General features: G+C 39.8%; 1 protein-coding gene across 1 annotated transcript; it reads right to left on the bottom strand.

The window, feature by feature from the left end:
• Window positions 1-10,102: 10,102 nt before the first annotated feature.
• LOC110920016 (ankyrin repeat-containing protein BDA1) lies at window positions 10,103-17,138 on the bottom strand. The gene is made up of 3 exons (XM_022164260.2): window positions 17,011-17,138; window positions 11,156-11,572; window positions 10,103-11,032 (listed from the first exon to the last, which is right to left on the bottom strand). Exons 1-3 carry the CDS (start codon window positions 17,134-17,136, stop codon window positions 10,238-10,240), a joined length of 1,338 nt encoding a protein of 445 aa, XP_022019952.1. The 5' UTR covers window positions 17,137-17,138; the 3' UTR covers window positions 10,103-10,237.
• Window positions 17,139-17,442: the final 304 nt, after the last annotated feature.

Raw genomic sequence — 17,442 nt, 5'->3', positions numbered from 1 at the left:
TTTTGTCTAAATGGGGTTGGAGATTTAAAACGGAATGCAACAAATTATGGAGAAGAACTAATGTTTCTTTGCATGATAGTAGGGTTGGGTGGGAATATATTCCATTCAAGAAATCGCCCAGTGGGGTTTGGAGTAACATTGCCAAAGTGTTCACTATATTCTGGTCAACAGAGCTCCTCTACGGAACTGTTTCAAGGCGATTGTCAGAAATGGAGAGGATGTGGCTTTCTTCCTGGATCCGTGGATCGTAAACGAACCGTTAAAACAAACATTCCCATGTTTGTTCAGATTAGAAGCAACCAAAAAGTGTAGAATTAGAGAACGGGTTGTGGGGATCGGATCGGGCCATATGCTGGTGTGGGATTGGAAAGAGCAATTTTCGCTCCCCCAACACGTTGCGGAATTTCAAGAGCTTATTGAGCTGTTGGACGGTTTCTGCATCTCGACCAATCCGAATCGATGGTCGTGGATTGGCGGTTCAGATGGCGAATTCGGTCAACGCGGTAAAAAATGCTCTCATTTGGTTTGGATGTGAGCAGTAGATCTGTCTTTCAATGGTGCAGGTGGATCTCTTAGCCCCATTTTATTTTTACACTTTGGGGAGATACATGTGCCTTATTGTAGGTCCCTTTCGGAGGATGACGAACCTAAACCTTGTTATACAAACCCACTAGCGAGTGCGGAATCCAAGCTAGCAAGCAAACCGAGATGAAACAAGTATAAAGCACAACACACAAAGTTCACCGATTAACACCACTGTATTAATACGTATGAAGGTTCCGGTTACAAGCACAATGTTTACAAATCAAACTTGCAAACTCTCAAAGTGTGTGTGTGTGTTTCGGACAGAATGCTCTCAACTCTCTCTATCTTTCTATGTGCATCTCCTATCTGTCTAACACACTGCATGGGTATATATATACCCAGCACAAGTTGCCTTGTCCGAAGGATCCGATAGATTATCGAAGGATCATCTATCGATTACAAAGTCTTCGAAGGATCTGCATTAACCTCGAAGGATGATCTATCGAATCATCCATCGAAGGTTCATCTTTCGAGTTCATCGAAGGATCAACATTATCCTTCGATGAGCATCCTTCGAGCCAGACAAAAGACAACCATCTTTCTAACTGTTTGGCCAAGTCAAACTAGGAGGACAGTTGACTTGGTCAAACTTACATGACTAACAAGGACATTGTTCATAACGTGACCGAATACAGACAAAGTACAGACACAAGTGCACCAACAAACTCCCCCTTGGCTGTAGCTTTGTCTCGATCTTCGATGTTTGCAGATTTGTCTTGATCTTGATCATCTTTGATCTTCATGTCTTCAAGACTCTGATGTCCTTTCGAGTCTTCAATGTCGAAGGATCTTTAAAGTCTTCACGTCTTGAAAGCAGAAAGTGTATCAACAAACTACCCGTATCATGTAGGAAGTGTGTTGACAAACTCCCCCTTAACATAAGCTCCCCCTTGAGTTATGCTCGTGAATGACATGATCTTTATGAAGTGAGATCCTTGTGGTGTTGATGATGGCCAGCGGCAACTCGATCATCTTCATCTTTTGAGCGCCTTCTCGTCGTGTCTTCATTCCAAAGCTTGTCATCGACCATGTTCTCCTAGCCTTTAGAATCTGCAAATGCAAGAAATCTAAACGCGTAATGAGAACAACTGCTTGGAATAGTTAGCATAAACAAATGACACACGAATGACCATGTCATTATCAAACACCGTCCGACAGTTTGAAAGTTTAATAAATTTCTCGATTTTAGATTTAACTTTCAAAACTTGCAAATTTCGACCGTTTATGAAGATATAGTCAATTCGGTTTTCGTTCAGGTTTCAGGTAACGAAGACTCGAGCTCCAACATCGTACGATCGAAAATAAAGTAGAAATAAAATCTTTTTGGCTTTTACAAAGTTTATATTAAAACTCACCTAAAATCTTTTTGGTATTTTTGAAATTAAAAGACAACAATTTTAATATCCTTTGAGTGTTATCAAACGACATCACCGCTAATGTCGTGCTGATATGCACCAAACGACGAAACTGTTTAAAAGAAAACAATAAAAGTTAAGCAGTAAATAAATATATACAGACATTCTTTTTGCGAGTTTCGAGGGTAAGAGAATCATATCAGTGTACGGTCATGTCAAAACACTCTTGTTGTTCAGTTAGTTAACATTAAAATAAGCATCCTATAACAATTATCGGTATTGTTGTCCACTTAACCTCAACTTATCAGATGTAATCATGGCGAGGGGATACATTAAGGTATGATTTATACTTACCGACCGGTGTTCATCCACATCACGACACATTCCCATATCAAGGTATGCACGAGAATTCATCTTACCGGTGAGTATACCGATTATCATCTGTTTGACCGTATAAGATGTGAGATACTCACTTATTTTGATTTGAAAACAAGCCCTATGTGATATAATCACTTATTGATGAGGAACTTGATTTTCAATATGCATGAGGGCGCAGGAGCAAGTCCGTGAACAGGTCAGTACTTCCGTACAGCAGAGAGACGAACTTGACTCCCGGATAAATGTGATATTTTATCACTTATTTGTTTGGACATGTGATTGTTTATCACTTATTGAGGTCGAATGCAGTATGTAATATGTACACGTATGTATAGTATCATGGAAGATCTAGACTTGCGTCCCCGTTATTTTTTCGGTAAAAGATACAACCATGATACCCAGATGATAAGCAGCATAAAGACCGAATATCTCAGAACCTCGGCAATCTATCAAACGAAATTTCGGTACTAAGACCATATGCCAATGAATGGTTCCCACCTGGTCTTCAGTCGATTTAAGATTTATATCACCCTGCACACTTTAAAATGATTGTGAGCCTACCGATACATCTTATATAGAGCTGCTTATCGTTTTTCATTTAAGGTTTAAAGAGGTTTGGATAGACCACTGATGTACTATCATTTTCTCTTTTGCTCGCCAGGAAACTCATTTTTGTTTTTCTATTGTTTTTGTGTTTTTGAAATTTTTCGATGTTTTTGGATTTTCCGATTTTTGGCTTTACTCCCCCTAAAATCAATAAACTAAGACAAAATTAAAACACAAAGGTATTTACAAAAATGATTCTCCGAATGTTGTCTTGTGTTTCATAGGTCCAAAAAGGTCCATATGAAGACGTTCGAGAGGCATGCTGACAGTGTTGATTTTCTTCAAAGGGTGAGACTTCTTTGTTTGCTTCCCTTTTTGGCACGAGACACAGATATCTTGTAAATGAAAACTTCTCACAGGCACACCATTCACAAGATTATTTTTCACCAAATGGTTCATCTTTCTCAAGTGAATGTGTCCCATTCTTCTGTGCCAAGATATAGACTCCTTTTCTGTGGCTTTTGAGACAAAGCAAGTGACTTGTGCAGATGTTGTAATCGCTTGGCTCATGTCGAGAATATAAAGATCATTAACTCTCGGAGCCGATAAGAGAATCCATTCTTGTGGAATTTTGAATCCAGGTTTCAGCACATAGCAGCCGGCATCATCAAAATGCACGGTGAATTTCTTATCGCAGATTTGCGACACACTGAGAAGATTATGATCAATTTGCTTAACATAATTGATCTTATCGAAGCACACGATGCCATTGGAGATACTTCCCTCTCCAGTGATGAATCCGCCTTTGTCTCCAGCAAAAGCAACATACCCTCCTCTAATGTTTCTCACGTCGTATAGGAGCCGTAAGTCGCCAGTCATGTGCCTGGATGCTCCACTATCAACAATCCAATGACTATTAATAGTTCCTCCTAGAACATCCTGCACATGTCATTTAGAAAAACATCAGTTGAGGATGGGGACCCAAGCCTTAGTGGTCTTGGGTCGTCCCTGAGCATCACGAAACGTGATATCAATCTCTTGATGGTTTTCAAGAACAACTGCTCCCCCTGAATTGTCACCCACTTTAGGTAACCAAGTTCGTTTTTGCCTACCAGATTGTGTATTATGTACAGTTTCTGATTTTAATGGTTGTGACAAACTAGGTTTCCTTTTAACCGTTTTGACTTCAGCTTTTAAAGCCTTTTCAACAGCTTTGATGTTATGACGTCGTTGTTTCGTTTCTTGTTCCTTAACAGTTCTTTTATCATGTTTTGGAGAAACAGGACGACGTTGTGAGTGACCTTGTTCAGAAGGGGTTCTTTCAACAAAATTTGGTTTGGGCAAGTTTGTGCAGTCTTTAATGATGTGCCCAAACTTCCCACATTTGAAACAAGTTCTCCTTTCAACAAACTTAGGAGAACTTGATCGACTAGCAGATGTCGAACCTGTAGAACCTGAGGTACTTGCTCTTTCATCACACCCGTTTGTGTGTTGGGTGTAATTGTTATCACTGTTACGTTTCAAAATCTTGACTTGTTGTACAAAATCAGTGTTTGATTTGTTTTCAAAAGTCTCAATTTTATCTGTACCTTTTGATGCTACAAAATTTAACATCTTTTGCTTTCTTCTTGTAGCGAGCTCCTTTTGATTCAACCTTAGCCTTTGGCTTTGGAGCTCGTTGTTGTTGTTTACCCTTAAAGGCAATTGGTTGTTGCTTTGTCGGTGAATTTTGGTTTCCAAATTGTTTTCTAATTTCTGATTTTGGAACAGGATCACATTGTGTTACCACAACTCCTGGAATGGTCTTTCCCAAAAATTTATTCGTAGTATCTTCAAACACTTTGTCAATCAAAGATTGATTGACATTTTTGATTGGAAAAACTTTGTTTGAATAAATTTTACTATCCCCGACCAAAGTATACAACACATTATCACCTTTAACGGCAGACATACTTTCCTTGTCATTCCTGACATCTTTGACAGCTTTGACAGGATCTATCACTTGCTTGGCAACAGGTTGCACGACAGGAGTAGGAGGATCACAAAGAATATGATTCTCAATTGGAATTTCTACTCCTCTCGTTTCATCAAGTGATTCATCCTTGTCATTCACATCTGATTCATCATCTGAAGTATCATAGTCCTCAATGATTGGAGGACTTTGCTTCACGGATGATGACGTTTCTTGTTGCTTAGAGGATGAATTTTCCGGTTTGAACCCTAGGCCAGTAGCAAATTCCTCAACATCTAGAGGCACACTGGGTTCATACCGAGGCATTTCCTCCTCATCAGGCATCTTGGTATAATTGTTCATCAAAGGGGGCGGACATTTCTTGTACCCTATGCCTTTCTGATTTCCCTTCGGTTGTTGAACATCGATGATGTGATCAAGCACAAATTGGGAGTTAGAATAACTATCCAATTTCTGTTTGATCGCATCATGCTCGCATTGGGCAATGGCTAATTGCTTTTTAGTTTCTTCCACAATGTTAATATATTCATTTATACTTACTTGCTTGTGGTAAACTACTTTGTTAACCTCGGACACATTTTTCTTTAATGTTTCTATTACAGATTTAAATTCTTTTTCATTCCGAGTTAAAGCCATGTTCGCCTCTTTGCATTTTGACAGTTCAATAACCAAATTCTGATTATGACTATGAAGCTTTTCTGATTCAAGCTTCATATCAGCACATGATTTACACACACTAGGAGCAGGAGGTTCAGAATTTACCTGGCTAGAAGAGGCTGAACCGTTTGCCATAAAGGCAGTTTGAAAAGAAAAAGATCCGTCTTCAGAAAAGAACTTCTCCATTTCCTTTGATGCAGTAGCCGCCTTCCTAAGCAGAATTGATTTCTGACATTTAAGCTCATCAGCTTCATTCAGTAGATCCTGAATATCATCACCTCCTTCCTCCTTCACATCAGACTCTGAGTGATTATCCCCAGAAACAGAGCCTTCTTCATCAGAACTTCCAGAATAACCAGAACTGTCATCACTTCCAGAAGACTCTTCTTTATGAACATGCTCGATGATCTTTGCATAACAAGCTGTTCCACTTCTCTGATCATCATCACCAAACTGCACTGACCAGTCACATCCCTCATCAGCTTGAACAGCCAAAGCCCGATTGGGATTTGAAGTTCCAGGCTGGCCCTGATTGTTATTAACTGCCACCATCCTCCTTTCACGGTTTTCTTGCTGGGCATTCACATTTGTAGTACTCGTCTGGTTTCTGAAAGGGTTGTGATTGCCATGTTTTGTTGGCAGAGTGCACTCACGTTTGAAGTGCCCTTTATTACCACAATTGAAGCATGTAACGACGTTGATATCAAACCCATACTTCGTATCTTTCTTTCCTTCCAACGAAGTTCTACCAGTACGAGCCATGAAGTCTTTGGCCCTTCTAACCGCACTTGCAAAAGCCCACTTAATATCCATCAACTCCATTTCTTCCTTGTCGATCTGTTGATAATCTTCATTGGTCATGTTGATGTTTCCAAGCTGACCTGCTACCAAACCACAGTAAGCACTGACCATTGTATTAATAATTTCCATGTGCTCCTTAGCAACTTCAATGCTGAGGTGTGAAAGGTTTGAATTATCGACTCGGATTGTGTGAGGATTTTGAGGTTGAGGATTGTTTGTATAATGAGCCTGCTGTTGTTGTTGTGGAGGTTGAACTTGTGGCTGTGTTGGGACAGGAATGTACGACCTCGGATCAAAAGCTGGAGCAGCAGTTGATTGAGGAAACGGAAGAGAACTTGAACTTGTGTTGGACACAAATGCAGTTTGCAGCTTAGGTTGCTGAGCTGCAGCAGATCTTGCCAAAACATCGAACCCTGGAAGGTACATTTCTGTATTCTGAGGAGCGGGAGCTCGCTTTGCTTTCCTGATTTCTTCATCATTTTTATGTTCCAGCTTCTGAATGAACTCGTAGATGTTAACCGTGTCTAGAGTTCCAGTATGCTTCAACAACTCAATAAACGAACTCCATTTTGGAGGCAAAGCGTCAGCAAACCTATTCACCATGTCTTGTTGAGTAGAGACAACCCCGTAAGCACACATTTCACTAATCAGATGATAGAAACGTGTTGTCATATCATTTAGAGTTTCGTTTTCCAAAAATTGAAACGATTCAAACTCTTTCTTCAACAAATCATGACGAGACTTTCGAGTAGCTGCATTGCCTTCTCCTCTAGCAACTAAGGCATCCCACAATGTTTTCGTGGTCTTGCAGTATGAGAACTGATGATAGATATCTTTGTTGAGTGCTTGTGTAAGTGTAGCAAAGGCCTTTTTCTCCAATTCATAAGCCTTCTTGTCATTTTCAAGCATGTTAGCATAACCTTCTGAAGTGGAAGCTGCAACTTCAAGATTAGTATTGAACGCATTGATGAAACATGTCCAAAGATCGGTGCTTTGCCCTTGAACATACGTGTGAAAACGGTTTTTCCAGGATGGAAAATCGTTCATATGGTTCAACTTCGGTGGACGATTGTTGCTTCCCGTTTCGCTTTCACTAATCAAAAGGTTTTGAATGCTTTGACTTTGATTGGATACCAAAGCCCATTGACTTGGACTGATTGATGGCGGTGGAAACATACTTTTTGCCCAAGCTGCAGCAGAAGTTAGTTCTTGACTAGATTGTGAGTCCAAACTCCAATCCCAAGGACTTGTACAACTCATTTTGATCAAATACTAATAGAAAAACCTACACAAACACAAACTGTTAAGGTTCAAACAGACCCGAAATGAAAGATACAACCTTGTTCGAAAGATCAAGACTTGTTCGAAGGATCAACAGTGTTCGAAAGATCACTGTTGAGTTTCGAACAAAGACTTCGAAAGATTCACAAATAGAAAGATCCTTATCTTTCGAATAACTATCTTGAAAGATTCACAATTCGAGAGATCCTTATCTTTCGGATAACAATCTCGAAAGTTTCACAATGAATGATCCTTATCTTTCGAACACTGATCTCGAAAGATTCACAATGAAAGGTCCTTATCTTTCGAGAATGTATCCTTCGAAAAGATTCCAAGTACGAAAGATAATGCTTAGACTTCGAAAGACTACTCGAAAGATGCTTATCTATCGAGCTGTCTTTGATCGAAAGATGGTCTTTCGATGTCGAAGGATATCTTTCGAATACTCTGACACACTGACAAAAAGTTGACAGGTTGGTGAGAAAGGTGATTGGTTGGTGTACCAACTTTCGGCAGAAGGGATGTTCTGCACACGATTTTTCACCAACTTTTTGACTTTCAAATAAAATTTCCCAAAAAGGCAAACCTTATCCAACAAGTCCAGTCACCGGAGATAACCGGAATCTTGGCCGGAAATAACCAAAACTTTTAGAACAAGATTTTAAGTTACCCAACCCACACTTGAACACTCCCGAAAGGTTTAGAACACGTTTTTCAGTTTAAAAATGCAAGAAAAACTCCAAAAACGGGTGCTAAACCAAATGTCCAAACACACCAAGAACTTGAACAAAACCCGGTTTTAAGCAAGGTAAAGAGCCACGGCTCTGATACCACTTGTAGGTCCCTTTCGGAGGATGACGAACCTAAACCTTGTTATACAAACCCACTAGCGAGTGCGGAATCCAAGCTAGCAAGCAAACCGAGATGAAACAAGTATAAAGCACAACACACAAAGTTCACCGATTAACACCACTGTATTAATACGTATGAAGGTTCCGGTTACAAGCACAATGTTTACAAATCAAACTTGCAAACTCTCAAAGTGTGTGTGTGTGTTTCGGACAGAATGCTCTCAACTTTCTCTATCTTTCTATGTGCATCTCCTATCTGTCTAACACACTGCATGGGTATATATATACCCAGCACAAGTTGCCTTGTCCGAAGGATCCGATAGATGGTCGAAGGATCATCTATCGATTACAAAGTCTTCGAAGGATCTGCATTAACCTCGAAGGATGATCTATCGAATCATCCATCGAAGGTTCATCTTTCGAGTTCATCGAAGGATCAACATTATCCTTCGATGAGCATCCTTCGAGCCAGACAAAAGAGAACCATCTTTCTAACTGTTTGGCCAAGTCAAACTAGGAGGACAGTTGACTTGGTCAAACTTACATGACTAACAAGGACATTGTTCATAACGTGACCGAATACAGACAAAGTACAGACACAAGTGCACCAACACTTATACAAAAACACAACTTTCACATTACATTTACAATTTCAATTGAATTCTATGGCTTTGTATGATATCTTCTTGCTATCCGTGTGAATTTGCATGATTAATTATAACTCAGTACATTCAAATCTGTATCGAAGCCTGATTGGAGGTCTTATGTATTTAACTAACACTAGACCGGACATAACATTCGTAGTGAGCAAGGTAAGTAGGTACATGGAAAGACACACGCAAACACATTGGGAGGCAGCCAAACGCATTCTAAAATATATCAAGGGAACCATACACTATGTGACTATGAGATCGCATATAGCAAGGAATCTAGTCTTATACTGAAAGGATATAGTTATAGAGATTATGCTGGAAACGTTGATGATAGTAAAAGCACATCGGGTTTTATCTTTCATTTAAGTTCTGGACCAATTTCATGGCAGTCAAAAAAGCAAAACATAGTTGCCTTGTCTTCTATAGAAGCTGAATATATCGCCTTATCCACGACGGGTTGTCCAGCTTTATGGCTGAAAGGAATTTTAAAGGAATTGCATATCGAAAATAATAGACTTACTCTATTGTTATGTGACCACAAGTCTGCTATATGCTTAGCAATGGGAAAAGTAAACACATACGAGTCAAATATCATTTTATTAGGGGAAATAATCAAGACTGAAGAAATTGAAGTAAATTTTTGTGCCACAAAGGATCAGAATGCACATATACTCACTCAGCAAGGCGTTGCAGGCCAAGGACTTTGCACGACTTACGGGTCGTCTCAACATACACCCAATCTAGCTTAAGGGGGAGTATTAGATATATATGTATAATATTTAAGCTAGATTATTATTAGTATTATTATTTGTAACTATAGTATAAGATAAACCTTAGTTTAGTATTTCATGTGAAGGTGGTGTCGTTTGATAACCGTCCATATATATCTCTTTCATTGTAACATTTGACACAAATTCAATTCACAGGATATACAAAACAATATATTCTCTCTTGATGATTTCAACACTTAGATTATAGCTGCTAGGAGTGGTGGTGGCGATTCATGAGAGAAAAAAGGCTATGTTGAAAGAACAAAATACATTGATTATACAAATATTAAACACATAAACTATACAAATATTAAACACATCAAACTATACAACACCAAATTCATGAAAAAGTTGTGGTTAAAGAACAATGACAAATTATACGATAACATCAAGCGTCACCCACATCCTGGTTCCCATTTTTGTCTTTCTCTGGCATCATGCACTTTGAAAGCTTCATCACCACCCAAACTACGAAAAATATGGTATGAATCAATGCCACCACACCACAACCCACCATCCCAATCACACAAATTAAAAAGGTCGCCTCACCAAAATACCCATCCGGTGACATCATACTCAATGATTCCAAATAACTAGTCACCATAGACACCATAGCGGACATGCTTCCAAGAGTAAGCAACCACATCCAAAACTTATTCCTTAATGGAAATCCACTGATCAGCACAAGGACTATGACCAATGAAATTATCATAGTGACCGTATTGTTTGCTAGAAACATGTCGAACTGATCCATGTCTACTTCTGTTTGAACTGCATTTCCAAGCGAATACATGCCATTTTGGGTGCTTGAAAAAGTACCACCTGGAGGGTAAATCCCCGAGTAGAATGACATCCCCGCTACCACTAAAGCAGCAACTATTAGAATCCCACGCTGCCTTTCAATCCAATGATGGTCAGCATTCACATACCAAGCCCATGTTCTTGATAGTAACCCTTTCCGTTTATTCTGTGAGGATTTCATTATTGACTGTAATGGTTTGTCAAGAGCTGGTCTAAGGTCATTTGCTCTCAACACACCTGCTTCCATTAGAATTTCTCTTGTTTCAAGTGATTTTAGATCTCGGGGACATTGATCCAAAATATCTAGTGCAGTTAATCCAAGTCTGTTTACAGCATTTCCATTAGCTTTGATGCTTGGTATCCTCAGCAAGTAGTTTAAAATCTGCACAAATTAAAATTCGTTAAAAGAACGTGTAAAGAATTGCTTAACAGGGTATTGGCGGATCCCATGTTATGGTTAAAAGAAAATATCATTAAGGATGTCTTAAGACCACATGAATTATACCTGTGTATGTTTATTGATAGAAGCAGCATGCAAAAGGGTGTTTCCACCCTGATCTGTGATCTTTGCCAACACTTTTAATGATTCAATACAGTTATAAATAATACACATGTGCAATATGGTTTCTCCTGTCTCCGAAATCTCCTTAGCTGCATCCGGGTTTGCCTGAACCAGCACCTTAACAACTTCCAAACATTCGTTCACGGCTGCCAAATGAAGAGGGGTTAACCCGTCTTGATCCCGGAAACAGCACAGATCGCGCCCACCCACCCGTACAAGTTCCTGGACCATCTCTATGTCGTCATTGGCGGAGGCCAGGTGGAGTGGGGTTCGCCTTTGGGAATCCAAGGCTATAGCAAGGTTTGGATTTTGAGTAAGAAGAACGGTGGCGAACTGATGGTGGCCGCGTATGGCAGCAATGTGTGTTGGCCCGAACTTGGATCTTGATCTCTAAATGAGCGTGAATAACTTGAATAACAATAACTTGTAATAATCAAATGAATGTTTACAAATCGAATGAGAGTATATTACAAATGAATCTACAAGTCCCTATTTATAGTTTTCTACGGGTACGAGTGAATAGTTGCGTCTCTTCGTGAAAGGACACGTCTCTTGGATATGTGGTTGAGATTGAATCTTGAAGAGGTGCGTCGAATATTGTCCACTCGATCAACAGTCGCGTCCCTTTTGTTCTTTGCCTTGGCACCGATTCGAAATGGTGTGTGTGTAGAGACACACCCATTCGGTTATTAGGGTAGTTTCCAACTTCCATGTTGTCAACTTTGGTCCTTCAACTTCATAACCGCCATATGTAATATTAATTCTAATTATCTATCTAACTAACTATGTACATGATGTTAAGAGATTAACCGGTTTCATTCACCCCCTTAATCTCGAACATCCATGAGTTGCTTTAAATCTTGAATTCCGAGCAGTTCCCTCATTGTAGCAAACTTAATCCTTGCTAATGCCTTTGTTAGTATATCTGCCCGTTGTAGTTCTCCACTTACGTGTTCCACAGTGATATCTTCGTTTTCCACGCATTCTCTTATGACATGGTAGCGTGTATCAATGTGCTTGCTTCTTCCATGAAAGACTGGATTCCTCATGAGTGCTATTGCAGAAATATTATCCACCCTGAGTGTTATCTTCTCTTCCTTCCAGCCTGTAATTTCACTTAACAATCTTTTAAGCCATAGTGCTTGACATGCTGCTGCAGTGGCTGCCATGAATTCTGATTCGCATGATGATAGTGCCACTGTTTGTTGCTTCTGTGTACACCAGGTTATAGGTGATTCTCCAAAGTAGAATACCAGACCAGTTGTTCCTTTTCCTTTGTCTGTATTAACTCCAAAACTACTGTCGCTATAACCTGTGATCTTACATCCTCCTTGTCTTCTGTAGATGATTCCATGCTCTTTAGTTCCTTTGATGTAACGTAGTATTTGCTTTACTGCCTTCAGGTGTTGTTCTTTTGGTTCTTGCATGAATCTACTAAGTAGACTGACTGGGTAACATAGATCTGGTCTTGTATGCAATAAGTACCTGAGAGATCCTATCAGGCTTCTGTAGTGTGTTGCATCTACTAGATCTCCTTCTTCAGTCTTTGTTAATTGTGTTCCTGGAGTCATGGGTGTCTTTATGTCGTTGCAGGATAACATATCAGCGTCTTTGAGTATCTTGTTGATATATCCTGTCTGCTTGATGCCTATCTCACCCCCTATTTGAATTACTTCTATTCCCAGATAGTATGCTAGCAATCCTAGATCGCTCATATCAAATTTGTTCTTCATCTGAGATTTGAAGATGTCTATCTCCTTCTTTGATGTTCCAGTGACTATCAAGTCATCAACGTAGACTCCAACTATTATTGTAGAGGCTTCACTCGTTCTTGTATAGATTGCGTTCTCTAAAGTACACTTCTTGAAGTTAAGTGACTTTAGGGTTTGATCTAACTTCGTATTCCAAGCTCTTGGTGCTTGTCTCAATCCATACAGTGCTTTTGATAGTCTATAAACCTTTCCTTCATCTCCTGGCTTTACAAATCCTTCTGGTTGTGATACATAGACCTCCTCCTTGAGATTTCCGTGTAAGAATGCAGACTTCACGTCTAAATGATGTACCTCCCAACCTTGATATGCTGCTAAAGCCAACATTAGTCAAATAGTCTCTATACGTGCTACTGGTGCAAAGACTTCGTCAAAGTCTATTCCGTGTTGCTGAACATATCCTTTTGCAACCAGCCTTGCTTTGTGTCTGACCACGTTTCCGTTTGCATCTTTCTTAGTCTTGAATACCCACTTTAAACCTATTGCCTTGTGATCTCTTGGCAACTCTGTCAACCTCCAAGTGTTATTTTTGTTTATCGAGTCTAACTCGTCCTTCATTGCTTCAATCCATTTTCTGTCACTAGATGCTTCCTTGTAATTCCTTGGTTCTTCTTCAGCGAGTAATAATTCATGTGGATCTAGTTGAATTTCTTCTGTTTCTTCATACAGGTCTTCGAGACTTTTTAGTCTTACTGGAGTGTCGCTAATATTTCCTGTTGTACTTTCAGAGGTGGATAGACTTCCACTTGATAACCTGCTTGAACTTCCTGCTGAGTTCTGATTGTATGAATATGCTGGCGGGGTTACATAGGAGTCTTGTTCTTCTGTCTGATCTACTCCTGATTTGTCATGTTGTGGCCCGCTACCGCCTGGACTACTTGGCTCATTTTCTTCTAATTCTGGTGGCATGTCGTCTTCTTGAATGACAAAGTTTGTCCATTCGGGATTCCCTGAATCTACCGTTTCCATATAACTATTCCAGTTCCATGGTTGACCTTCCATGAACTTTACATCTCTACTGACACATATCTTGTTTTTTGCTGGATCATATAATCTGTATGCCTTTGATCCTTCTTCTATTCCAAGGTAAACCATAGGTGCACTTCTATCATCTAACTTCTTTTGTTGAAGTGGTAGTACCTTAGCGTAAGCAGTGCAGCCAAAAACCTTCAAGTGTTCTAAATTTGGCTTCCTTCCTTTTAGTGCTTCATATGGTGTCTTGTTCACCAGGGCTTTTGTCGGAACCCTGTTTAGTACGTATATCGCGTGTCGTATTGCTTCACCCCAAAAGTTCTGTGGCATGTTCATTGCCTTTAGCATACTGCGAGTAGTGGATAACATCGTCCTGTTTCGCCTTTCTACTACTCCATTTTGTTGTGGGGAATATGGTGCTGTAAGCTGTCTTGCTATGCCGTTGGTTTTGCAATACTTGTTGAATTCAGCCGATGTGAATCACCTCCTCTATCCGTCCTTAACATCTTTAACTTGGTCTGCGCTTCCTTTTCCACCTTTTCTTTGAACTCCTTAAATGTTTCGAATGCTTGATCCTTGGAAGTTAGTAAATACGCCCACATGTAGCGAGTACAGTCGTCTACAAGTAAGAATATATACTTTTTCCCAGCATGTGTTGGTGGAGTTATAGGACCACACAAATCTCCATAGACTAAGTCCAGAGGTTTTAAAGATCTGAACTTTGCCTGATTTGGAAATGGTGCCCTACTATGCTTTCCTAATAAGCATGCGTCACAGACTTGACTAGCAGGACTTATTTGTGGAACTCCATGTACCAAGTTCTTACGAGTCATTTCCTTAATAGCGTCGAAGTGTAAATGGCCTAACCTTGCGTGCCATAACCATGCTGTGTCTTCGGTCTTTGATAGTAAGCAGATTGGTTTTCCCGTTTTCAGTTTGACTTTGTACAGCCTGTTCTTCATTCTCTTGACTCGCATTAGTAGCTTTCTATTTCGATCTCGGATAGTAAGTAGATCTCCGTCCATAACCACTTTGCAACCGATTTCTGTAAGTTGTCCGAGGCTCAATATATTGGTCTTCAGACTTGGAATGTAGTATACTTGTGAAACGATCTTTTGTTCTTGATTTAGACATTCCAGTAGTATTGAACCTTTGCCTTTAATTTCTACGTGTGACCCATCACCGAATCGTACTTGCCCTGTCACAGTTTCATCTAATTCCTTGAAGTGACTTCGCACTCCTGTCATGTGGTTGCTTGCCCCGTTGTCTAAGTACCATAGATTCTTATCTTCTGAGGCGTAACTTGTTGGTTTTATACGTTCCTCGTTTAGCAGAGCCCTTTCTTGAACATTTTCTTCTTGTATTGTCATTAACAATACGGGTGCTTCGTCTTCCTCGACGAGGTTTGAATGTTCTTGTACATCGTCTTTCTCTGAACAGTCCTTCTTGTAGTGTCCAAACTTCTGACACTTAAAACATTGAATCTTACTTAGGTCGGTTCTCGCAAACTTCCTCCAATTTCTAGAATTTCCATTTCTAGGTCTAGATGTAGATCCTTCGTTTCTGGGACTTTGCCTGTTTCCGTTGTTCCGCCAATTTCCACGCGTCTGGTTAAATCTACCATGACCGCGGTTTCCAGATTGCCTTCCTCTGTTGTTATCCTGATGTGTGAACATAAGCCTATCTTGGCTTTCTCCTTGGTTTCCTTTCTTTAACTTGAGACGTTCTTCATACGTCTTTAATCTTCCGACCGCTTCCTGTAGCGTCATGGTTTCTAGATCGGAGTATTGTTCCATAGAGGCAACGATTTGAGTAAACTTATCTGGTACGCCATTTAAGAGTTTGCGTACTAGAGTCGGTTGACTCATTGTCGTTCCTACTTCAGTTGCTCGGGTAACGATACTATTAATCTTTGCGGTAAACGAATCAATAGTGTCGTCATCCCTCATTTGCAACAATTCAAATTCTGACATTAGCGTGTGCATACGCGCCTTTTGTACCCGATCAACGCCAACGTGTCTAATCTTTAGATTATCCCAAATCTCCTTTGCAGTTTTACAACTTGCGACTTGCAATACAACGTCTTCTGGTATTGCTTGAAACAGATATGCAATTGCAGACTTATCTTTCTTAGTGTCTACCGTTGCATTCTCTGCCGGTTCAATCGTTTCCCACAAACCATTCGCTTCAAGAATCGTCTTGATACGAATAGCCCAAACCGTATAGTTTGTTGGTTTCAGAATCGGACACTGAAACTGGGAAAGAGAATTTCCATTTATCGGACTTTGCCCGGATGATCCTGCCATATCTTCCTGCCGAATAATCTTCACTTCTACTAAACTTTCTTTTGGTTTCAATATATCTTAACAACCCCGATTACCCGAATCGTGTAATAACCAAATAACCAAAAACAATCTAATTCGCACTAAAACCCCGGAATCAAAACCCTAGATTCCTAACCCCTGGTTCGACCTTGAACCGAAAATAAATAATTCTGAAATGAAACTTTTGCGAATTTAAACGAAATTGAAACCTGATCGCGAATTCCCTGCGATGCCTTGCGATTCCCACGCCTAGAGCCTGATGCTCTGATACCAATTTGTTGGCCCGAACTTGGATCTTGATCTCTAAATGAGCGTGAATAACTTGAATAACAATAACTTGTAATAATCAAATGAATGTTTACAAATCGAATGAGAGTATATTACAAATGAATCTACAAGTCCCTATTTATAGTTTTCTACGGGTACGAGTGAATAGTTGCGTCTCTTCGTGAAAGGACACGTCTCTTGGATATGTGGTTGAGATTGAATCTTGAAGAGGTGCGTCGAATATTGTCCACTCGATCAACAGTCGCGTCCCTTTTGTTCTTTGCCTTGGCACCGATTCGAAATGGTGTGTGTGTAGAGACACACCCATTCGGTTATTAGGGTAGTTTCCAACTTCCATGTTGTCAACTTTGGTCCTTCAACTTCATAACCGCCATATGTAATATTAATTCTAATTATCTATCTAACTAACTATGTACATGATGTTAAGAGATTAACCGGTTTCAATGTGGAGGGGGGATTCATTGAATCCGGTTAGTGAGAGTCTGTCAAGGATGAGTTGATCTTGATCGAGGAGTGCATTGAGTGCTTGAACGTCGCCTGATAATGATGCTTCATAAAGCTTTGTTTCCATATTTTCTGATAGGAAAGACCATCCTTCACTTGGTACACTTATACATAATTTGCATGACAATTTGGTGGTTTCTTTGATGTTTCTCATGAGTAGTTGACCGAGACCTTTTCAAAGTCAAACAACTCAGAATATTATAGATGGTGACAACACGCGTACTTGCCAAGTAGCCCATTTTACCAGATATATTATGATACGATTTGGATTATAAAAAAGATGTATACTAGAGTTATGTTCTCATAAGGAAAGTCTAAAAGGTTTCTTTAAGTGTAAGGAATTGTGATTTACGGGCTCTGAATTTATTTAAGA

Source organism: Helianthus annuus, chromosome 16 (assembly GCF_002127325.2).
Source record: "Helianthus annuus cultivar XRQ/B chromosome 16, HanXRQr2.0-SUNRISE, whole genome shotgun sequence".
NCBI lineage: Eukaryota > Viridiplantae > Streptophyta > Magnoliopsida > Asterales > Asteraceae > Helianthus > Helianthus annuus.
Note: the sequence above shows the minus strand (reverse complement) of the source record. Positions and strands in the feature narration are given on the sequence as shown.

What these genes read in the sequence shown, in the direction of transcription:
- LOC110920016 (XM_022164260.2), bottom strand. Translation starts at nt 17,136, where the DNA reads ATGGAAACAAAGCTTTATGAAGCATCATTATCAGGCGACGTTCAAGCA. An exon ending in TCAATGAATCCCCCCTCCAC is followed by an intron (nt 11,573 to 17,010) that starts ATTGAAACCGGT and finishes GGGCCAACACAC; the next exon opens with ATTGCTGCCATACGCGGCCA. An exon ending in CTATCAATAAACATACACAG is followed by an intron (nt 11,033 to 11,155) that starts GTATAATTCATG and finishes TAATTTGTGCAG; the next exon opens with ATTTTAAACTACTTGCTGAG.